This window comes from Pseudorasbora parva, chromosome 18 (genome assembly GCF_024679245.1).
Source record: "Pseudorasbora parva isolate DD20220531a chromosome 18, ASM2467924v1, whole genome shotgun sequence".
In the NCBI taxonomy this organism is placed as follows: Eukaryota; Metazoa; Chordata; class Actinopteri; order Cypriniformes; family Gobionidae; genus Pseudorasbora; species Pseudorasbora parva.
This window is the reverse complement of record NC_090189.1, coordinates 24439700-24464736: the sequence shown is the minus strand read 5'-3', so window position 1 is coordinate 24464736 and position 25037 is coordinate 24439700. Positions and strand designations below refer to the sequence as shown.

The window sequence follows — 25037 nt, the reverse complement described above, 5'->3', positions numbered from 1 at the left end:
AGCCTACTACAACAGGATGTAATCATGAAATGTCTAAACTGTATGATATGATTTATAATCCATCAATATGAACAATATTTATGATTAAATATTTATAATCAATCAGAGCATTCTTCAAATGTCTCTCACTTTGAAAGAAAACCTTGTCGCACACTATAAGATAAGACACTTAGAAAAAGTGTCCCAGAAAAAACTAAATAATTAAAATAAATTACTGTAAGAAAATATATTGTAAATTGAAATAAATCATACACTGAATAAATGAAGGCTTGGATGAAAGATTTGCAACCTATCCGACAGACACATACCTAGCTCGATTAATCAAATCAGTGATCGTCCACTGAATGACAGACACTTGCTGCAGCCAATCGCATTGAAGGATGAGTTCCGTCCATGCAGGTGGGTGTTCACCGCAGCACCCAATCGCGTTCCAGCATCAGTTCTCTTCCTGTAGGTGGGTGTTTGCTACCTGTGTGAATGAAGCGATTCGACACTGGAACTTAGCAAGCTCACATTCCGGGCTTTTCTCGCTGGAGTTTTTACACAGCGGCCCTGGACTTACCGTGGAAGTGGTTGCAGTGGTGACCACGTAGAGACATTGTGCGTTCTGTGTGTATTTTTGTAGTTTTATTTTCGTCATAAGGAGGAAGCACTCAGTGCAGCCGTTAGCCGATGCTAATTCGCGTTCCTTTTCGCTGTCCTGAGGTTTTCCTGTTCTCGTTTCTGGAGGACTTAACGCAGACCCTGTCGAGATAAACCATGGAGTGTTGACGGAGTTGAAGAGTGCTCAAAATGTTGCTACAAAACACTTAAGCCAAAGTCAGCGGTGTCTTACTACTGCTTGTAGCATGTTAGCGGTGTGGCTAGTTAGTGTCAGGTGATATTCAGCTGTGAGAGGACAGATACACGTCAAATTAAGTCGAAAAACTGAGAAAATAGCTTAGGTAAAATATTTGCGTCCCTTTTGGTGGGTTTGATGCTTAGGAGGTTGATTCGGGCTAAAAGTCAGTCGTTCAGCTGTCAGCGTTAGCGCTATTGCTGTTTAGACGCACGGTTTGTTTACAATTCTAAAAAATATTCGCACTCTTAGTAACGTTAACGTTTTTCATTGAAGTGACAGTGCAACGTTTCCTGGATATTAATCTCTCTAGTGTTTTAATTTAGACTCAATATAATTTCAAAGCTGCTCTAGGCAAGCTTACATACCCATGCTAACATTAGCTGAAGTTGTGCTGGTTTAAAGCCAAATCCATTGAGCCGTTTGTCAGCTTTCGTTTATTTAAACGACTGTTGTTTAAACGAGGATGCTCAATGTTTTTCCTTCTCCAGTTGTAGAGATTAGCTACTGCCATTCAGGAAAAGTTGAAATGATACTATGACTGTTCGGGCCTGGACGAGATGAGTAACGTTATCGGTTAAAATAAATCAGCAGTCAGTTAATATATAAAACTCTAAACTGTGTTATATACACATATCTCTTGTTGGTCAACGGGAAAGGTTTACAAATTTGTTTAAAAAAAACAACAATAGAAATTTAATTCTCAGGACTCTGAAGCTGTATTTATATAAACCATATTTACAATTGTTACAGAAAGCCAATGGAGACGTTAACTAGCTGTCTGTCTGTCTCTGCATTGCCTGAAATAGCTCACGCAGTTGTTCAGTGATCTTATACATATCTCCTGACATCTCTAAACTTAGGTAAATATATTATTAGTTCAACTGTATTTTCTAGAAATCCCACATTTGGCTACTTTATCTAAATCAGACAAACGTCTCATGCCTTATCACACCACAGATAGTTTAAAATGACCATATTCAAAATATCCTGTTGATTTTAAGTATGTCATCAGAACAGCTTGTTTATTTTTGGACTAGTGTTTGTTTAAAGTGCTGGAAAGTCGTGAAGAAACCAAACCAAGCAGTTTTGATGATTCCTCAGGATGAATGTTTTCATGTAGCCCTTGGGTCACAGTTGTGCCAAAAACTCTTGATGAACTGCACTACATACCGGGGTCTGCTGGTGGAGCATGCAAGAGAACAGTTGATGCTGAAAAAACACAGGCCTGAAGTTGTTTTGGATCGCCTCGCTCTCTGCTAATTTTTTGGGCAGCCTTTTCATTATCTGTCCGAGAAAGTCAATCCTGAGGTTCCCAATGGAAGTACCAAACTAGAAACTTTTACCAGGGAACTTTAAGAACTCGGTTGTCTCGTCCCGAAGCGATAAGATGGGCTCTCAAGCTCTTCAGATATTGCGGCAGGGAGTGTGGGCTTCTCTGACCGGAGGATGGTACGTGGACCCTCATCAGAGTACCTTCTCGAACTGCTTTCATCTCTACCTCTGGATATTCCTCTTGGCCTTCCCCTTTCTTCTGTACATGGTGAGTTCATGCACTAATCCTCCAGTATTCCATCAGCACATCTTCCTGGAAAAATGTGTCTAATGGAATCCCATGAGCTTGAATTATTTAGGTGTCACTAATGTTGAGAAACTTTACTTGTCTACTGATCTTCAAGCTTTACTCGAGAGAGGCTGAAACTTTGTCGAGATGCAGATTTTATAAAGCTATTTCAAGGTTATTCTCTAGGGAATGTCTTTTGTAAGTGCTTACAATAAATCATTGCATATGTTGACTACTGACACTATATATTGTATGAACTTCAAATAATTTTTTTGTTTTTTCATGAAAGAATACTGAAAATCCTGGTTTCCACTACAATATTAAAGGGGTACATAACACACAGTTTCTGCCCTTCACATGTTAATCTTGAGTACCTGAAGAGTAGTATTGCATCCTTCATATCTCTGAAGAGTGGGCGGAGCTGAAGAGTCACAACACACACACACACACATCATGGATTTATCCCTGTATTGGATAACTTTTGATTCACTATACGTTTGTGTTGTTTACATTTATATGCACTTACGCCAACAAAACAGACATTTGATGCAGTTTCACTCACTCGGTTTCGACTCATGACCGGGAACAAACAAACATACTTGCAGAACTCCGTTGCTGCTCCGGAAAAACAAACTGCATCCACTGTTTCCTTAACGCTGTTTTATTAATAAAAAAAAATTGGGAACAAGGTTATTTTTCCCTTATATACCAAAAACACATTTCTTTAGTGAAGTTGTTAATTTCTTGTTCTAAAAATAAAATGAAAATAAATGAAAATGAAAGCAATGCCGACAGCTTCCGCAAAGCTCATTGTTTGGTGTGCTCTTGCTCTGGTTAACGTGGAGCTCTTGCTCATCCGGGAGAAGTACCCGTACAAGGAATTCTGTGATTTCTTTTAAATGTCATACAGAGTCATATATATATATATATATATATATATATATATATATATATATATATATATATATATATATATATATATATATATATATATATATATAATATATAATATAATTTTTTATATATATTTTTTTAAACCTTCCAAAACTTGTTCAAATACTGAAGGAGTGTATTTGGCTATAAACTTAACAAAAACAGTATAATTGTTACATAAAATTACTTCAAGGCAATAGTCCGTTTTAAAGAACACTAGTACAATTACATTACAAGCACAATCAATGTTATTGATCAGATATACAAGGATGAATCATTACATCAGTCTTCAGGAAGACATGACTTTGTTTCCATATTCTCAGTGTGGCAACCGGTTGGTGATAATACAGAAAAGCATGTGGATAAACATGAAATGTTATGACATTGTGATTCACACCAGGGATACTTGTGCTTTCACTATCTGGTGAACTCTCTGCTCTCCATCTTGCTTGTGTTGTAACACTCAAGATGTCTATGCAACTTAGTTAAACATACATCTTTTTTTTAACTTAACAGCTTTTAATGTCGTTGGACAATGATTTTACCCAGTTTTATTCTGAAAGAATTTTTTTTTTTCATTTCATTTATTTTTAATGTTTATTAATTTATCTTTTTTCTTCTTTTGCACTGTTATTTCCATGAAAATAGTCTTGTCTGCTGATGTAGCATAAACAACATAAATAAATGAATACATTTTCTATTAATTATGTTGTAACTTGTATTTTGCTTAATTTTAGAGATGTATGTAGGCGTGTTATGACATTTTTTGCACATGTCCATTGTGATCTACGTAGATGCAGTGTCTGAAACAAAATTAGTTTGTAATTGTTGCAACCACATTGACGTGATTCTCCCACATTCATTCTTTCAGGCACTTCCTGCCAGTTTAGTGGTGGCTGGTGTGTACTGTGCTGTGATAGCCGCCTTCTTCACAGCCATAAAAGCAGTGAACTTCCGACTACATGCCATGTTTGACCTGGGTGAGATTGTGGAGAAGAGGCAGGCCTCATTCGCCAATGACCCCCATAGAGTGGAGGAAGGAGAGGAAGTCTCTGGCGCTCACGACGGAAGCCAACACAGGTACTGTGTATCTATATCACTACATTCTTTTTTGCTTTCTCTTATCAATCGCTCAATTCGAGCAGTCACTCTGCTGTAGTCAGTTTTAGCTCATGTTGGCATGCCTGTGCCTACAGGGACAGTGGCGTTGGTGTGGAAATGACGGTGTTCCGAAAGGTGAACTCCACCCCTCCTGTACGCTGCAGTTCCCAGCATTCACTCTTTGGATTAAATCAAGTGTCGGTGAGGATATCTTTAATGCCAAATGTCTCAAGTCCTTAAGCATTATTCTCCTCAACTTATTGGCATTTCCTCTGATTTGTTTTCTTTTCTTTTGCTCAGGAATTTTTACCACAGCTTGAAGACCCTGGAGGCTCAAAGGGTACATTGTGTTGGTGTTGCTTTTAAAAAAAATATGTAATGCCAAATAGTTAACGTGAACTGGTATGCTTGGGTTTCAGTTCTTCTCTGATTTTTATCATTTTTAAAATTTCAGATTTTAAGAAGCTTATGCAGGAGCAGGGCTGTAATAATGTGATCGTAACCTCAGCACATAGAGATGTCCTTCGACACAACTCTCAGGACAACACTAGTAAGAACTGTCCCTTTACTGCTTCACTACTTTAGTGTTGCATTGGACAGTTCCCTAGACCAGTGTTTCCCAACCTTTTTTTTTTTTTTTTGCCACTGCAAAGTTTTAATATGTAGAAAATCCCACAGCACACTACTCTATAAAAATAAAACAAACATGCATAGCTTCAAATGGCATTAAAACTTGATATTTTATGTGATCGTAACCTCAGCACATGGAGACGTACTTGTTAAATATTTGTAATTAATATTTGTAATATTTGTGTTAATAATTGTAAAAACCAACATAATGGATGACAAATAACGTTCATTTTATAACAAAAATATCAAAGTACAAGGTTTCGGCTCGACAGCGATGATATTTTTATTTGTAGCATTTATTTTTACTTGTTTTTGGAATTTTATAATTTTCCATAATTTTAACTGACAAACCGGCAAAGTGGTTGGGGAACACTGCCCTACACTTCCAATACAGAGCGCAACAATGGCAGCCCACATTTTCAGCAGCTTTAATGTCCAGTCTAATTCAATTCGTATCTATTTTGTAAATGCATGTTAAGATCTTACTGTGAATGTCTCATCTATGTAAGTTAACAATGTTTTTTTTTTTTAAACACCTGTTTAATCATAGTGTCATAACTTTCAAGTGAAAACGAAGAAAACCTTGTGGCATTTATTTTTGAAATGCCCACTAGTTAAAGGGTTAGTTCACCCAAAAATGAAATTTATGTCATTAATGACTCACCCTAATGTCGTTTTACACCTGTAAGACCTCCGTTCATCTTCAGAACACAGTTTAAGATATTTTATATTTAGTCCGAGAGCGTATCCAAGTGTATGCACACTATACTGTCCATGTCCAGAAAGGTAATAAAACATCATCAAAGTTTTCCATATGTGACATCTGTTGGTTAATTAGAATCTCTTGAAGCATCGAAAATACATTTTGGTCCAAAAATAACAAAAACTACGACTTTATTCAGCTTTGTCTTCTCTTCCTTGTTTGTGTTCAAACCTCAAATAGCTATCAAAATCCAGTGTTCGGCATTTTGCGTACGTGAGTTTTTGTTGTAGATGTCTAAAAAAAATATATATATATTGTGTACTGTGCTAATTAATTGAGATTTCTTACAGCTCTTACGCTGCATTCACACGGGGCGTAGGCGTTAACGCTTCCTATTTACTTTGAATGGGTGACATCATCCGTTGCCGAACTGAATTGTGGGTTCCGTCGCGGCGCTTCACTCGCGTTGCAAGCGGCAGAAGTTGAAGAATTCTCAACTTTTCAAGCGCCAGCGCAGGCGTCATCCAATCAGATCGCCGTATGCAAATATCCTACAGCAGACGCTAGCCAATTGCGTTCATTACTGCTCCATGAACCATCCAGAGCGTTAAAAATCCAGACGCAGCTCCTGGACCACTACGTGATATTCTTCCCGCTGTCGGCGCTTTTTCAGGATTTAATGTACTTAACAGCTTAGTGCACCTGTGCAGTGCGCTGACAACAACTAAACGGGCAATCGCACTCGCACATACAACCAAATCGGCATCCATTTCGTCTCACAGACTAGCTGTCATAAAAAGGCGCTTTTTTGTGTTGTGTTTTGGTCCAAGCGGCAAGTTAATGTGATTGGCTGTTGTCACTATGACGATCGCGTCAGCACCCAGCTTCAGCCACGCCCTCCGTCAAGCGTTAACGCCTACGCCCCGTGTGAATGCGGCGTTACAGGTTGTTGGCCTTGTCTGTTTCGTTGCTTCTATTACTCTCCCCTTTTTTGTAAGTCGCTTTGGATAAAAGCGTCTGCTAAATGATTAAATGTAAATGTAAATAAAGATTCAAACAGTTATGAATCAGCGAATTGATTCATGATTCGGATCGCGTGTCAAACTGCAGAAATTACCTGACATTGGCGATCTGAATCATTGATCGATTCACTGATTCATGACCATTGAATCTTTATTTGAGGATTGAACACAAACAAGGAAGAGAAGACAATGCTGAATAAAGTCGTAGTTTTTGTTATTTTTGGACCAAAATGTATTTTCGATGCTTCAAGAGATTCTAATTAACTAACTGATGTCACATATGGACTACTTTGATGATGTTTTTATTCCCTTTCTGGACATGGACAGTATAGTGTGCATACACTTGCATATGCTCAGTCTAAATATAAAATATCTTAAACTGTGTTATGAAGATGAACGGAGGTCTTATGGGTGTGGAAAGACATTAGGGTGAATCATTAATGATATAAATTTCATTTTTTGGTAAACTTACCCTTTAATAAAAAATGTATTTATTTATTATAAATTATGTCACTTGTTCCTTTTCATCACAACTGTTTACCAAGGAAAAAGTTCAACCAACCATCTCTGAGATGAACTGAATTGATAGCTTTAAACCAATTCAGTTGTTTAAGATTAAGACTAGTACAAGTTGTGTACCTAATATAAACATCTGCTCAGTAGTGACTGGACGCTTTTTGTCATTGCAGGTGTGGCGCCATCCTGTCTGTCTGGGGATTACAGAGGGCTAATTGGTGTGGGTGATGTAATGTCTGGAGGGTTTAATAGGCTGCACCCAGCAAACTGTCCTTCTATCCCGCCGTCCCCCTCCAGCCAAGAAGATGGAGATGAGAAGGACCAGCTGGAGAAGGGGTGTGTGGAGCAGCTATCTCAGCAGAGCCCTGATGGGGAGGGTCTAGGAGGCTACTCCCCCCTTGGACCTTCAGCCGATTCTGAGAGCCTGGGAGATGCTCCTCTCAGCCCTCTTATCAAGAGTAGCCTGAGCGAGGAATTAAGTGAGAACTTGTTAGGTTTGGGCCTAGACCCTGTCACTTTTGCCCCTGGTGCTGAGCAACCAGGCAGCCGCACCGGAGTGGCCCTGGCTGCGGGCTCAACTGACAGCTGCTTTAGTGGAGGTGGAGCAGCCACAGACAGAGAGACTCTCAGTACGGTCAGTAGCTACCGCAGCGAGAAAACGGACTCAACACAGCTTGAGAGCCCCTCGCTGGGCCAGGCGCATAAACCCGTGTCTAATGCTCCTTCCACAGCTTTGCCTCAAGGTAAAAGCCCCTATCAGCAGCCTGGAGACGTGCTGCAGGGCGGCAGCGACACAGATGACCTGTCAGACAGCGTGCTGCTACGCTCACCCTCCAAAGAGCTATCCTCTGGGCAGGGCCTGGACAGAACTCTGGTGGAGGGGGAGGACCTTCCCCCTTTGCTTACAGACATTACACAGCTCTCCTTGCAGGACTCATCACCGTCTAGCAGCGGGCCTTCTGAGACCTGCGATCTTGACTGTGGCATCCCTATACCCCCCCTTCCTCCTCCACGCCAGGCCAGCTCTGTACCATCAGGGTTGGCGCTGGGCTTGGTCTGCTCAGAGCCAGCTCTGCCGGTGTCTGCCCCATCCTACCTTCTAGCAGAGCCACCATCTTTGCAAGCTCAGCAGCAGGTCGTGAGACCGAAAGATCTGAAGCTGCTACGTGCCGGGGGCAGTGTGGGTCACCGCCCTGGTCGCAGGAAAGCTCCCCGCAAGCGAGGTGCTGCTGGCAGTAGCAGTTTCGACTGTGGCTCCTATCGCCGGCACCACAACCGTGGCCAACACAGAGACTACATCCCTGTACGCAGTCGGCTGGGTGCCAAAGCCTACAGTGAGAGCTTGTTCGAGGACTCCAGTGACGAAGATGATGGTAGCGATATGAGTGCAGGCTCTAGCCTTGGATCCCAACGTCGCTTCAGCTCTGATGACGAAGACGATGATGAAGATGATGATTCGAGCTCCTCTACCTCCTGCTACTCCCCAGATCTGGCAAATGCCGCCAATGCTTCCCAGCCTGGCCCCCCTCAGTTGCCTAGCCCTGGAGAGGGGGAGGAGCCTGACACAGTAGGACCCTCCCATTCTCGCAGTGCTCAGCGCTCAGCCAGCACAGCCAGTGCCAAGACTCATGCCAGAGTGCTCAGCATGGATGGGGCCGGTGGGGGTTCCAACAACACAGGGACCCTTGCAGGGACTATGGTACCTTTACCCCCTTCTTCCACTCCTGCCCCACGTCCACTCACCATCTCTAAATCAGACCTAGAGGCTCGGACAGTGCACTCAGAGGCTTTCTCTAGAGCACATCATAGGCTAGACTCACTTGGGGGCTCCTGGGCTGGGAATCAGACGGGCTGGAGGGCTGGAGAACTGCTGGAAGAGGGGGCAGTGGGAGGAGGTGAGGAACAAGCAGATTCATTTTCAGCACTTATTTTCATGGTTAAAATATTTCGAGCCATGTATAGCTTTTATTGTACTATGTTGCTCTTTATTTTTTTTTGTCATAATGTGCGAGATTATATTCTCCCAATTTTTTATTGATCGGCTTAAGTTCTGCTACAGTTATTTATTCATTTTAATAATGGCGTGAGACCCAGATTGCCCAAATAGTTAGGGTGAAAAAAAAATGGAAATTGCAAATGTATAACAATTTTTAAAAATGTATGTTTTCTAAAAATTATTTTAATTTATGTTATTTGCTTTTTAAAATAGTTTTTACTTTTGCTTTTTGCCCACGTAGCCCCTGAGGAGGGAAGTAAACGTGACTCTGTGAGCAGTGTGAAGAGGACGCAGGCCATTCGCAGGCGGCATAATGCTGGTAGCAACCCCACCCCACCCCCTTCTGCCATGGGCTCTCCTCCTAGTTTACAGGACCTCCAGAGAGTCCGTACTTCTTCTCACTCCCGCACACGAACGCTCCCCTCCGCCCTGCACTTCGCCGCCTCATCTCTGCTGCTGCTGCCCCGCAGCGGTGTTCACGAGGCATCCACCTTTGACGACACCTCAGAGGGAGCTGTGCACTACTTTTATGATGAGAGTGGTAAAGAATAATTTGTGCTTCACTGATTTGTGCTAACACTAATTTAATTATGGTAGTTGTCGTTTCTTCAATTGAAATGATCTCATTTCAGGAGTAAAGAGGTCTTATACTTTTGGGCCTGCTGGTGGAGGATATGAGGACCCAGTCCAGTAAGTCTTACAACTTGTACCATTAGTATAATATTTAGAAATATCCTAGTGTTTGATCCATTTTCATTGCCACAGGGAGCGAGAGAGACAGTCACAGTCCTCCAGCTTTACCTCCACTGATGTCCAGGAGGTGGCGCCGGTGCTATCCATGCTGCAGCCAAGACCAGTGGTTCTCCAGGGGATGCAGGTTCGCAGGCTTCCCCTGGATATGCCAGAGGTGAGACTTTACTCTTCAACATCATCTAAACGCATGTTCCGTTTCACAGCCCAGCTGATTGTATTGATGGTTTTCTTTTTTTAGTTTGACCTAGATCACGAGTCCCCTCACGAATCCCAGGAGAACACGCTGATGATTGAGGAAAAGGCCAAGCCTAAACAGTATTACCGATTCTGGGTGTTGCCGGGAAAATGGTTAAGAATTCGTTATGACAGGCTAGCTTTGCTAGCCTTACTGGACAGGAATCGACGTGTTGGCGAGAATGTGTTTGCAGTGGTGTTGGCCAGCTTGGTGGCATTCCTTGGCTTTCTCCTCCTTCTCCAGGGCTTCTTTAGGGACATCTGGGTTTTCCAGTTCTGCCTAGTAATTGCCAGCTGTCAGTACTCCTTGCTAAAGGTAAGTGTGAGATTTAGCATTTTTAAAGTGGTCCATTTGTGTTCGTTTTTATTGTTAGCATCTCTTGATCATCTAAAGATATTAATGTGTCCAATGTTAATCTTTTTTTTTTCTTGTCCTTTTCAGAGTGTACAACCCGATGCAGCATCTCCAATGCATGTGAGTATACGGCTGGCTTCTCTTTTCTTAGACTTTCACAAAGACCAGCCTAGCTCATTTGATTTGGTCTTTATTGCAGGGCCATAACTGGATCATCGTGTACAGCCGGCCGGTGTATTTCTGCCTGTGTTGTATGCTGATCTGGGTGTTTGACTTGGTCGGCCACTCTGACAGTATGCGGCCTTTCACCCTCTATGGGGTCACCTTCTTCTCTGCCCACTTTCTTCTCTGTGCTAGAGACATGCTCACAGGTCTGCTCACTATCATTCAAAGCCACTTCTGCTATTTGAGTTGTGCATAATATATTAATGTAAATATTCATGTTTTCTTCTGCAGTGTTCACCCTCTGTTTTCCCATCATCTTCCTGTTTGGGCTTCTACCTCAGGTCAACACATTCCTCATGTGTTTGTTGGAACAGGTGGACATGCACATTTTCGGTGGAACTGGTGAGACATGTATTGTACAGAACTAATGCTATGGAAGTAACACTTTACAATGAGATCCAATCATTTAATGTTAGTTCATGGATTATTTAACATGAGCAACTAGCAATATATTTGTTACACTAAGGATTAATCTGTTTAAAAAATAAATAAAAATCTGTTAACGTTATAAATAAAAATATTAGTTTGTTAGCTCAGGTCCATTGAATATTGCCATTCACTAGGGGTGTGACGTTTAGTATATAACCGTGAGACCGACGGTTATAGTTAAACACCGTCATTAGAACTCTATAACCGCCAAAACCGTATTATTAAAATATTTTTTTACAAACATAAAAAAAAAAAAAAAAGATGCACTCCGGGGGGAAATTGTATCAGCTGACGAGGGAAATGGAGACGGAGTTAGTGGTGCTTCAGAGGCTGCTATTGCTGGAGATGATTCGGGAAAGGTCTGAGAAATCTTGGAGACCATCATGTCCTTAATAAACGAAATCTCTGCCCCTTTACCGATCAGAGCACGCGCTGACACTGAGTTAACCCGCTATCTCCAAGAACAACCAATTGACTCTACGGCTAATCCACTATCATGGTGGAGAGACGATGAAACGCGCTATCCGCTCTTAGCAAAATTGGCACGTAAATACACCAACATGCTTCACCATGTACACGACCTGACCGGATTACTTTTGAGTGTGCGTCCTTATATGACGTACACAGCGCGCGCCGTGCTCACATGCACCAAGCTATAATGTTGACAAGAGAGGGATAAACTTTTTATTTCGTAAGAAGTTATGAAGATAATGTTGGCATAATGACATTGTCCCCTAAACCTACACATGTAAGCAATCAATTACTTCAACTGCGCCTGACATTAGAATTATTTTTTTTCTGAGATGATTATTACACTTTACAACAAATAAATAGCTTTTATAAAACCATATAAGTCCTGGTGGCCGTTGTGAGTTGCTATGGCATCCGTAAACAAATTCCAGCTGCTGGAGAGGACGGCGTCGATATCTGATGCGGTAGACAAACTGAAAGATGTGATGATTGCATAGTGGCACTTCATATCGATTAAGTTGATAACCTGCTGTTTCTAACAGTTTATTTTTCCATACTGTTTGAGACCTGTTTATGGCTGTCTTATGGTTTGAGACTGTTAATGCATTTTTTTATTCAAACTAGTTCCCCCCATCCCCCCGCCCCGCCACCCCCTGACGGTTATGTTACGAACCGTCACATTTGACTCACATCATAACAGTCATCACCAATTCTGAAACCGGCACACCCCTACCATTCACAGATTAAGAGATGATTTTAATGTATTTATAAATGTAGAAAATAATAAATGCCGTAGAAATATTTGTCATAATTGTTAGTAATGTTAACAAACAGAACCTTATTGTAAAGTGTTTCTATAGCTATGATGTTCCTGCTCAACTGGTACAGCATGACACTAGCAATGCTTAGCTCATGGGTTTTATGAAAGAGCAGGCATACAAATTAAATATATATATTATGTATATTCTTACACCGTAAGTATAAGATCTTGTCATTTGTGTTCAGCCACCACAAGCCCCCTGTCTTCAGTCTACAGTCTGTTGCGCAGTATGTTGGTGGCGGCCCTGGTTTATGGATTTTGCCTAGGTGCCATCAATGTAAGTGGGATTTTGTTTGTCTTTTTTACAACAGAACTGTGTTTATCTGTGTTTCCTTTACTCATTTTATGTATTTGTGTGTGTGTGTGTGTGTGTGTGTGTGTGTGTGTGTGTGTGTGTATAGGCTCCGTGGGGAGAGGCACATGTCCCGGTGCTCTTCTCTGTGTTCTGTGGCCTCCTCCTGGCCTTGTCCTATCATCTGAGCAGGCAGAGTAGTGACCCAACCATCCTCTGGTCAGCATCACCACACTTGCTGTTGACTTTCAAATCATATCACTTCATCAACAGCTCAGTGATTGGCAACTAACATGTTTTTTGCACTGTTCTCTGGGCAGGTCTCTAGTTCGCTCCAAGTTCTTTCCGGAGCTGGAGAGCCGAACACCAGAAGAGCCCCCATTAGAGATTAAAGATCCTCTTCCAGAGAAATTGCGTGACTCTGTGGTAAAAGCTCTCTCCATCTGCTTTTATCTTTAGCTGAATAAGCTTTCTAATGGTTTTTAAATGGCTCCTCTCTCTGGCTCTGCAGAAAGAAACTCTTCACTCAGACCTGGTCATGTGCCCTCTTATGGCCATTATCACCTTCGCCATTAGTGCCAGCACTGTCTTTATTGCTCTGCAGGTCAGTAGTCTGTCCAGAATGTGATATTGTTTGTTAATAGTTTCATTCTGAAATGCTGTGAAAGAAAGAGCTAGTCCTAATCTAATGACTTCTAATCGTCAAGGTGGAAAGTCTTGTTCAGTGTAGTAATTAGCAAATCAAGAAAATAATTTCTGTTAAACAGTTTTTCTAAATTATTGCATTGATTTTAAGGTTTTTTGCACAACTTTTCAGCCTGCTCTCAGTTTCGTCCTGTACATCTTGGCAGGGGTAGTGGGGTTTTTCACACACTACCTCCTGCCTCAGCTCCGCAAACAGCTACCCTGGTTCTGCTTAGCCCACCCTGTGCTGCGATCCCGAGAATACAGCCAGTTTGAGGTCCGAGGTGAGTAGTCAAACCAACACGCACACATTAATGTCTGAAAATCTGAACAAGTGTGATGGACTAATCTTTCTCTGTCTCAGATGCTGCACAGCTCATGTGGTTTGAGAAGCTGTATGCTTGGCTGCAGTGTGTGGAGAAGTATTTCATCTACCCGGCTGTAGTGCTCAATTCCCTCACCACTGAAGCTCACACTGTCAGCCAAAACCCTGATAAACCTGGAGCCTAGTAAGAACAAGAACATCCAGAATCCTAGTGTAGAGTAAAGCTTAACACTAGCTGATGTTACTCTTGTTTCTGAAAATTTTATAATCCAAGTTTTCAATGTGGTCTCAGAGTGATGGTTTTATTTGTCTGTTTCTTTAGTGGCCGTGCTCTGTTCATATCGGTGGCTGGGATGAAGCTTCTTCGTTCATCCTTCTGTGTCCCGTCTCAGCAGTATGTCACACTGTGCTTCACCGCCCTCTTCTTCCAATTCGACTACCCGCGCTTTTCACAGACCTTCCTCCTCGACTACTACTGCATGTCCATCCTCTTCAGCAAGGTCTGAGCACAATCACATCTCTGTGAGATTTAAAGGGGCCATATTCAACACTTATAATATTTACATTCTGTGCCCAAAGTCCCAAAAAATGTAATAGTAATGTATATATAGGTATTTGAAGCATTAAATGTCTGCAGATGTTTTTTGTTGTTATTTTTAAACATTGTGATTGTAGACACATGAATGTATAAGGAAAGTGTTTATTATAGGCAAACATTAATATGGCCACCTCTATTTATTTATTTTTTTACCAGTACTATACATTTTTCATCTTCTAGTTAATTCTAAATGGTCCTGGTGTAAATGTTATTTGAAAATCAATTAGATATCCTATGAAAATTATTAGTATAAATTAATTTATATATATATATTAGTGCTGGGCAACAATTAAAATGTTTAATTGTGATTAATAGCATGATTTTGTGATTAATCGCAGTTGCAAAATGTAATAATGCAAATGTAATAATGAATACAAAAGTGCTGCTATATGAACAAAAGTGCAATAACATATGATTTGCAAACACTTTAAACAAATAAGGTGCTTTTTACAGCAGTTAAAAGTTAGTAACAGTTACAATATTTCTTGTAAATATCAATTTAAACATGAATTTTATCAAATTAAATTAAATTGGTGATATACATATATAGATTCAACTTAATATTAAAGGGTTAATTCACCCAAAAATTAAAATTATTTAATTAATTACATTTATACTATATATATATATATATATATATATATATATATATATATATATATATATATATATATATATATATATATATATATATATATATATATACATACATACACACACACACACATATATGTGTATATATATATATATATATATATACACACTGTATTACTTGTGCTCTTGCTGGAGTGATATTGTAAAGCAGAATCTTAAGACTGATGTTGCTGTCATCTCTCCTGTGTGTGAGCAGATGTGGGATCTGCTGTATAAGCTGCGTTTTGTGCTGACCTACATCGCACCTTGGCAGATCACATGGGGTTCTGCTTTCCATGCCTTCGCTCAGCCGTTCGCTGTTCCCCGTATCCTTTACCAGCATTAATCAGACAGACCTGAATGCTGATCTTGTAACTTTACCCTGGTGTTAATATGTGACAGTGGGATTGCTGCCATTTCCTATAGCACAGCTGTAGCATTGGTTTCGCTTTAGGCCACAGTTCAAATGTTCCTCCTCTGCTGTTTTAAGTCGTTTTCATAATTGGTCCAATTGCTTTGATCCTTAACTTCGTTTTTGCTCTCAGACTCAGCCATGCTGTTTGTGCAAGCTGTGTTTTCAGCTCTCTTTTCCACTCCCCTCAACCCTGTGCTGGGTAGTGCTGTTTTTGTTACTTCCTACACCCGACCTGTGAAGTTCTGGGAGAGAGACTATAAGTAAGCCTTTAGAAATATCAATCAAATGTCAGCTGCGTTGTTTGTTTTGCTAATTCAGACTGAATTAAAAAAGTGGCGTGACTTGAAACCTTAAATATGATTTTGTCCTTTTAGCACCAAGCGGGTTGATCACTCTAACACGCGTCTGGCCACACAGCTAGACCGCAACCCTGGTATGTGATATTGTATCTAATTAATACAGACCTTTCATCTGTGTTTTTTCCTCTTAATCTGTCCACTAATTCTACCTTTATCTCTCGCTTGGATAGGTGCTGATGACAACAACTTGAACTCTATTTTCTATGAGCATCTGACACGCTCTCTGCAGCACTCACTATGTGGCGACCTTCTGCTGGGCCGCTGGGGAAACTACAGCACAGGAGATTGCTTCATCCTGGCCTCCGACTACCTCAATGCTCTCGTACACATCATTGAGATCGGCAACGGCCTTGTCACTTTCCAACTCAGAGGCCTGGAGTTCAGGGGTGAGCAGAAAAGGGACTGAAACGAAATGTAGAACTTTTTTTTTTTTTTTTTTTTAACCATGGAATGCACTTCATGACTTACAATCTGATCTGAATCCAATTTAAAAACAAGCACTTGCTGACTTTGTAAATAGTTACAGAAATAAACTAAACTAAACTTAGTTTATCTAAGTTGCATACTCACTTGAGTAGGTACTTATTTTGAATAAGTAATTACTTCACAACTGCTAAAAAAGTATGTTCTATATAGTATTAAATCAATGTAATCTGAACATACTATATTTTTCATATTGTCATTATCATGTGATCTACCGGCATCAGTTACTGCCATTTATAAATCCTCTCCCATGGCCTCATGGGATGGTAAAGTGTCCATCGTATGCACACTTCAAAATATTGCTTGAAAAGTCTGAGTACTTTTTGTCTACTCTTTTATGCGTGCTGTGAATCTTCAACATACTACTTTTGTCGCACAATGTTTTTTGCCTTCTATATAGTTGGGAAGTAATTGAATTTTGGATGCAGCCAATGTGATTTCAAACACAAAAACTTACACAGAAACATCTGCCATGTTGCTAATAGACTCATGTCAAATGAAAACATGTGTTCTAAAATTGGCTCAATGTTGAACATCTTTTATATTGTCTGACGGTAGAATCATAATATGAAGCTAAAAAATCTGCACTGGTACCCATTTTAGACATCTACTTAAGAATCTACGCTAGTTGGCAAAAATCAAGTGTACCCTTAAAAATAAAGGTTCCAAATGGTGGTTTTCAGAGTGATGCCATTGGAGAACCTTTTTCCCCCCAAATAACCTTTTAGTCAATAGCTCATAAAGAACCTATTTTCTTAGTGACGAACATTTAAAAAAATCTAAAACCTTAGATCTAAACCTTTATTGGAATTGAATTATTTAGAATACTTTTGGTTTGATTTTATAAGGTTTCGGATACTGGATACTCAACTGATTTACCTTGAAACTGAGTTTTTTTTATTCTCTCTCCATTTTCTCTTTTCTTGAATGACTGTTTTTAGGAACGTATTGCCAGCAGAGGGAGGTTGAGGCGATTACTGAAGGGGTGGAGGAAGATGAAGGCTGTTGCTGCTGTGAGCCAGGTCATCTCCCCCACATGCTCTCCTTCAACGCAGCCTTTGGTCAGCGCTGGCTGGCCTGGGAAGTGGCTGCCACCAAATATGTGCTGGAGGGCTACAGCATTAGTGACAACAATGCAGCCTCCATGCTTCAAGTATTCGACCTACGCAAGATTCTCATCACATATTATGTCAAGGTCAGTTCCTATCAGAATAATGACAAAAATAAAACCACTGGTATCCGTGTTAACATAGACCCTTATAAACCCTAATTGTAATTGCACTAGGAGCACAATCGGAATAAAAAGACAAATGTAACCACGTCAATCAGAATGAGGATTGAACATTTTTATAGCTTGATAAATATAAGCAGCACGGCGCAAAGATTCTTGTTCTAGTCTCCTTCAAATTAGGACCCGAAATTAAGAGAGAAAAAAAAGGAATGATAGGATAATGTTTATTATGTGACAACAGTGAGAAACTGTATATTCATGCAGTTTACTTGTGACATATGAACATTAACATTCATGTAAACACTATGTTAGGTTTCATCATTCGAAAGGATTTCATTCTGTTAGAAACAAAATGTGTCCATTTAAGCATAGCTACTGAGATGCAGAGCAGTGATCCAAGTCTCTCCACGACAGAGTATCATCTACTATGTGAGTCGCTCGCCCAAACTGGAGGAGTGGTTGGCCAACGAGACAGTGCAGGAAGCGCTGCGGCCCTGCCTCAGCCCTTCCTATGTGGATAGTGACCCTACCTTCAACTTAAACATAGATGAAGACTACGACCACCGTGCTTCCGGCATCACCCCCTTTTCCTTTTGTCTGGTTTACCTGGAGTGGATCAAATACTGCAACAGCCGCAGAGAAACAGTATGTTAAAGACTGCTTTGCTGTTTACAGTTGCTAACTGGTCTGGTTACATGGGAATGAAAGATGGAACTCACTGTGTGGTGTTTGTTTCTTTCCCTTTTTTTTGTTACAGCCAGTTGAGAGTGAGAAAGATTCCCCTCTGGTCACACTCTGTTTTGGGTTGTGTATTCTGGGCCGTCGGGCTTTGGGCACCGCCTCCCACAGCATGTCAGCCAGGTAAGCGCTTAAACAGATTACAGCATTTTTGCTTAAATCATTTAAATAACATACATTGTCAGCTTATGGACAATACAAACATTCAGTATTTTTACAACAATTTCTTTCTACTGCTGCATTGCCTTCATTTATTTTAATTTGTGAGCCACACACCTAGCCATAATAATAATAACATGGGGGTAGCAGGGGAGCTCTGCAGCGCCCAATTTTATGCAATATAAATATACATCACTTGGTGTATGTTTCATACATACTTACAGGGCTTTACATTAACACCCGCCAACTCGCCAAATGCGGGTAGATTTCAGCTGTGGCGGGTACGGCAGCCACTCCCACTAACCACTTTGGCGGGTTGAATATAATTTACAGCTAAATGAAATGCCAAGACCGTCGTATCACAAAATTGGCTACCATTTAACTACAATTCTTTATACTTAGTGAAGGCGAGATTGGCGGAATTGGCTCAATGTTGAACATCTTTTATATTGTCTGACTGGGTAGAATCATAATATGAAGCTAAAAAATCTGCACTGGTACACATTTTAGACATCTACTTAAGAATCTACGCTAGTTGGCAAAAATCAAGTGTACCCTTAAAAATAAAGGTTCTAAATGGTGGTTTTCAGAGTGATGCCATTGGAGAACCCTTTTCCTCCCAAATAACCTTTTAGTCAATAACTCATAAAGAACCTTTTTTCTTAGTGTGACGAACATTTACTTTTGGCTCACAAATTAAAAGAAATGAAGGCAGGGGAGGAAATGATAGGCGGAATTGCGCTAAACGACACAACAAAAGCACTCTCTCGCATGCGCTCTCTCGTGCGCACTCTGGCGCACGCGTGATCTGTTCTCAAATACACGCGCACACTGATGTCAAAATGTCCATCGCATGAACACAGTCGGTTATGGCTTAAGTGTACGTAAACAGGTGGGTAATAACTGGATATGTGTCAAATATTACATCCATGCATTCAGCAGCCCAATTAAATACCTGTCTGTTAATGTTAATCAAACAACTACAGATGTTAAATAAATGTATACATATTAAATAAATATGTATTAGTATCTGAATCTTTTATTTTATTTTTATTAACTATTGTTTTTGTAATTTGCTTAGGGTATTTTTTTAAATTCTCTCTCTCTCTCTCTCTCTCTCTCTCTCTCTCTCTCTCTAATATATATATATATCCTAACTAAAATAACTCATAGCCTATCATATTACATTTCTCATATTAGCCTATTATATTCTATTATAATCTATTATATTGCCCACCCCTTGCCCACCTGCACATTTCAGCTGATATACAATGTAGTCTTGATTTGGGGGGTCGCTCTGCATTTGAAAGTTTGAAAGGGTTTTAAATCTTCTAAATCAAGTAAAATGATTCAAAATCAAGTAATTTACGCATGCCAAAGTCAACTTTAAACATATAGAATGTAATTTCCAAACAGCAAAATTGTGGCCAGTGAAAATGCTGAGTGGCTAGTAACTTTGGAAAACCACTAGCCACGGTGGCTGGTGAGCAAAAAAGTTAATGTCAACCCCTGCATACTTGTATGTATGAAAATCAGTACACATTGTTCTCGTCAACCTGAACAACTTTTGCTCTGACAGTCATTAGATCCACCCAACAGGAAATCAGCCATTTTACATTTAATGCAGATTTTTTTAAAGCTGCAGACTCAGAATTGTTAAATACTCCTCCAAGGGGATTTATGTGATTCTCTCCAAACTTAGTCAACATTATTACAAGCTTTCCTATGGTAAATATATTTAAAAAAAATATTAGTGGTAGTTTTCTGGATTTGCATTTGGATTTTACTTAATATTTAGATTTTTTTTTGTACCCTCACAGATTCCTATCATTACAAATACATAATTTGAAAGCTTATTTATTCAGCTTTCATATCTCAATTTCAAAAATTATAATTTCTAGTGTTTAGTGTTCCAAGATCACATAATCTTCTAAGTGAAGTTCACTCTCTGATTTGGATCATATTGGTGTTATATGTTGTGTCACGGGGGTTGATTGCATGGATGAGACCTATGGTTCATGGTCATAGTTCCACCAGCTGTCAGATTTAGCATAAACAACATAGTTTAAAAATATGTTTATTTTGCATGCGCCCAATGTGTTTTTTTTCCTAAAGCCATCGATAAAAGTGGCATTGTAGTGTGAGCACATCATAGCCCAGCACATTTTCATTAGCATTTGCATAAAGTGAAAAATTTCTCTGTGTCCTACTTTATATCACTGTATCACATTTATATCACGTATAAGTTTATATCACATGTCGCTGTAACTCGCATAGTCTTGTTGACTTCCAGTCTCTTTCTTGCTGTAAATCAATGTGAAAACCACTTTTAACTTTTTTTTTGTCGGGGACAGGTCATAAACCATTTATGTAAACTAGGTTTTCTTGCATTGTTGGGTTTTTATGAGTTGAATTTTGTTGATGTAAATTTGCTGATTCTCTATCTTGTACATTCAGTTTGGAGCCTTTTCTCTACGGCCTTCATGCCCTGTTCAAGGGTGACTTTCGCATCACCTCTCCTAGAGACGAGTGGGTTTTTGCAGACATGGACCTGTTGAACAGGGTGGTAGCTCCCGGTGTACGGATGTCCCTCAAATTGCACCAGGTACAGCTGACTCGTTTGTCCGTCCCCACTTATAACACACTTTAATGAGGTTTCTGGGGTAATGCAGTGATATTTTCATAGCCTTTACTAAAATAGACTTTTAGTAAAAAAAAACAGGTGATGTTCACATCACATGCTTTATAAAGTAAAAGTAGTCTGATGAGGATTTAGTTATTCATTTAATTGTATAAAATAGCTCTCTGGACTGTTGGATTCTGATTTGTCTTTTGGTCATTCCATCCTTTCATCCACAGGATCACTTCACCTCTCCTGATGAGTATGAGGACCCAGTGGTGCTGTACGATGCCATCACGGCTAATGAAGAGAAGATGCTGATCTCTCATGAGGGTGACCCTGTTTGGCGCAGTGCTATCCTGGCCAACATGCCTTCTCTGCTCGCTCTCCGCCACGTTATGGATGATGGCAGTGATGAGTACAAGATCATCATGCTGAACAAACGCTTCCTCAGCTTCAGAGTCATCAAGGTGCTTTCAGCAGAAGCCTGTTTATTAGCATATACATTTCTGTCGACATTTCTATTTTATCGTGACAGTGCTGTAACTAGTCTATCCCTGGTGCTTCCTTCAGGTGAACCGAGAATGTGTGCGTGGGCTTTGGGCCGGACAGCAGCAGGAGCTGGTCTTCCTGCGGAACCGGAATCCTGAACGCGGAAGCATCCAGAATGCCAAGCAAGCCTTGAGGAACATGATTAACTCGTCCTGTGATCAGCCCATTGGATATCCTATCTATGTTTCCCCACTCACCACATCCTATGCTGGGGCCCATGTCCAGCTGCGCTCGGTCTGGGGAGGCCCCATCAGCCCCCACAACATTTACACCTGGTTCATCAGCAGCTGGGATAGGTCGGGCGTTGACAAAAAGCATGCACTCTGCCATGTTACATCACATTTTAGATGTCTAGTGTTACTTATGTATATGCTTTCTGTTCTCTTCAGGCTTCAGAAAGGTTGTGGTGCTGGATGTAACAGTGGGGGGAACATTGAGGATTCAGACTGTGGGGGTGGCTCTACCTCAATCAGTAACAACCCTGCAGCTCATCCTCCACAGAGCACAGCATCCAGCATCCCTCAGCCTCACCCCACTACTGTACAGCCCTTGATGGGTATGATACCTGCTTCTTAGTTATTGTATCATCATTCACCTCCATTCCAATCAATAAAGCAATATATGCATGCTGAGTCTCACTCTGCCCTTCCTTTCTCAAGGGACCGACAACCCAGTTGGACCATCCTGGCCGCTGCATCCCCAGCCCCTCCCACTTGCCCTGCTAAGCCAATCAGAGGGAAGGATGGATGCAGGGCTGGTTAGTTCATTGCAACGCACCTCCTCCATCCATGGGCTTTTGGGTCAACACCTGTCCAGCTCGCAGCTGTCTTTCAGTGGTTCAGTAGCCCTTCCGCCTGCAGACCGCTTCTGCCCAAGTAGCCTGCAGGACAATCTAAGTCACAGGGTGTCTCAGAGGGGCCTAAGCCTGGGTCAGGGCAGCGGGCTGCACTATGAGGCCCTGTATAGCAAATGGAGTCTGCCAGGGAGGAAAGGATTCAATGGACCTGCTGTAATGGAAGGGGATGTTTCAGCATCACAGAGCATACGCACACAGGTAAAGACGGTTCCTAAGTAATCTCCAGTGTGTGTATTAGGTCTGTTCTAGTGCATTAAAGACACATTCTTGCTGGTGTCCACATGATCATACCCCATGCCACCCTTTTTATTTGCATTTTTGTATGGTTCGTTGGTGTGTACTCGTTTGAAAAAAAAAAACAGCGTTTACATCATCCAAACAAACCAAACTGACATCAATCAAACCTGTATGCGCTTTAAATATGCTAGTGTGAAAGCACCCAAAATATCAGATTGTTGACTAGTGTTTTTTAATGACAGTTGTGAAATGTCACGTGGTGACTTGACCCCAACCTCAAAAAAATTATATTTATTACTAACATTTTGAAATATGTTAGTTCTTAGCACTCTTATTCATCAAGGACACATTAAACTGATAAAAAATAACTACTAAAAAAAATCTTTATTTGAGGTTTGAAAACAAACGCGGAAGAGAAACAAAACAACATTCGGGGGAGTCATTAATGACATACATTTCATTTTTGGGTAAACTAAGCTTTTAAGGCAACGACTGAAACACTTGTATTACATTCCAAAGAGCGTCCATTATCAGCCCCGTACAGTGGAAAATGAAACCATGAACGGAATGGGTAAGCAATAAGAGAGACAGAAATTAAGTTTAGATTGTTTGGCTCTAATTTCAAATGAAATCTGACAACGAACAAAATTATCCCTCGTTACTGTCGTACTGAATTTCTGATCAAATAAATGCTGCCTTGGTGAGTTCAAGGGACTTCTTTCACATTTTTTCCAACCTGAAACTTTTGGTGTATATATACAAATTAACCCATTATTTTAATTTTATTTTTTTCCCCAGCCTTCGCAAACCCTTCCTGTGCTGCCCAGTGATGTCAGCCCAACACTGGATCCAATCTGTGCAGTCGTACCCTCTGAGACCACGCCCCTTACATCATCAGACCCGCCTAGTGCACGGGAGGAGTCTACAGAACTGCCTTTACTTGAGCACCTCCGCTGAGCCTTCACTGCACGACAGGTACAGCTTGGATCAGACTAGCTCATGGTCATCCTCACCATCGAGAGCTGGGAGGAACTAAAGCATCTTCAGTCAGATCTACATATATATTACGATGATTCTCGCAAGTATACTTGCACATCACCAGATACGGAAGCACACTAGATGAGTGCCGTGTAAGTAATGAACTCTGGACTGAGCTCTCCTAAGCTTTGGCGACACTTTTGGCCTCTAGGCCAACAAGCCAAAAAAAGTGGGCAATCAGTGCAATCTTAAGGGATTTTCTTTTTTTTTCCTTTGTACAAAAGGAGGTTCAGGTCATTTAATCAAAGCAAATCTGTGACCTGTACCACCAGCAGTAACAAAAAGGGAACTCTCCTCTCCTCTGTAGCAGCCTTAAACCTCTGCTCAAGCTTTTTACCCTCGCGCATCCAGTCCATTGCCAAACATCTTCAAACGCTGTGCGTCAGCTGTATTGTGCAGGATTTTTCTTTTTAATCTCCCTCCGATCAAAGCACCGTGCTTTCTACCACATCAGCCACTGTCCTTTCAAGACCAAAGGACTCGATTTCGAATCCCCTTACGGCGCTATCATTTCATAACTCACACATTCCAGAAAAGACATTTGATCACGTCGGCGGCCCATCAGACAGCTGCATGTCATGTGCTCAAGCTCTTTAATGACAACCATGACCGTTGTTCAGTGAGCTTCAGGGATGAGACTTGAATACACACATGTGCTCGCTCACATGTGCACTTCCCTCAGCACCTGGTGCTCCCTACATAGTTTACAGCCAGCTCAGGTGAGGATGGAGGGCCCTGAGTTTTGGGGGTGAAAGTGAAGTCATCAGTCTGGTTGTCTCTGTCGTTTTCCGACCTTTACTTTTTTTTCTTTACACATCCCACAGGAAATTAGACTACCTTCTTAATTCCTAAACTGCTGCCTACCGAATGGGCCCTGGCGATGTAGTGGGCCAGAGCATGTGAGGGCTTCATGGTCTCCCGTCGGGCTTTTTCCTGCTACTGCAAGCGCCTCCCTCTCCGCAATACTACTGCTACTGCACCACCCCCTCTACTACTAATAGAACTAACCAAACTACTGCTTCGACTTCTAAACTCCAGCGTTTTAGTTGGAAGATCTTGGAGGGGGGGGACACAATAAAAGATGTACCGATTCTAAAGACAGATTTATTTGATTGCTGATCTTAAATGAAGATGGATGGAGTGGCTGTTTTTTTTTTTGTTTGTGCTGATGCTAGCTGGACTTGAGTGAACTGTAAGCTTTCCCTTCATTCTTGAACCCACCTGATT

At 40.9% G+C, this 25037-nt stretch overlaps 1 protein-coding gene across 2 annotated transcripts; it reads left to right on the top strand.

Moving 5' to 3' along the window:
- Nucleotides 1-462: 462 nt before the first annotated feature.
- On the top strand, nucleotides 463-23947 carry LOC137047060 (pecanex-like protein 3). Of its 2 annotated transcripts, XM_067424598.1 has the most exons (33): nucleotides 463-2381; nucleotides 4207-4415; nucleotides 4532-4637; nucleotides 4737-4776; nucleotides 4891-4986; nucleotides 7481-9202; nucleotides 9545-9844; nucleotides 9936-9993; nucleotides 10069-10210; nucleotides 10295-10606; nucleotides 10733-10765; nucleotides 10845-11016; nucleotides 11102-11212; nucleotides 12776-12867; nucleotides 12992-13101; nucleotides 13203-13308; nucleotides 13394-13486; nucleotides 13700-13850; nucleotides 13931-14075; nucleotides 14214-14391; nucleotides 15340-15448; nucleotides 15668-15797; nucleotides 15912-15970; nucleotides 16067-16282; nucleotides 17321-17574; nucleotides 18025-18255; nucleotides 18368-18471; nucleotides 20965-21112; nucleotides 21367-21597; nucleotides 21701-21975; nucleotides 22069-22235; nucleotides 22339-22733; nucleotides 23571-23947. In XM_067424598.1, exons 1-33 carry the CDS (start codon nucleotides 2229-2231, stop codon nucleotides 23727-23729), a joined length of 6807 nt encoding a protein of 2268 aa, XP_067280699.1. In that variant the 5' UTR covers nucleotides 463-2228; the 3' UTR covers nucleotides 23730-23947. The 2 variants fall into 2 exon arrangements, with proteins under 2 accessions (XP_067280699.1, XP_067280700.1); XM_067424599.1 differs by lacking the exon at nucleotides 4891-4986.
- Nucleotides 23948-25037: the final 1090 nt, after the last annotated feature.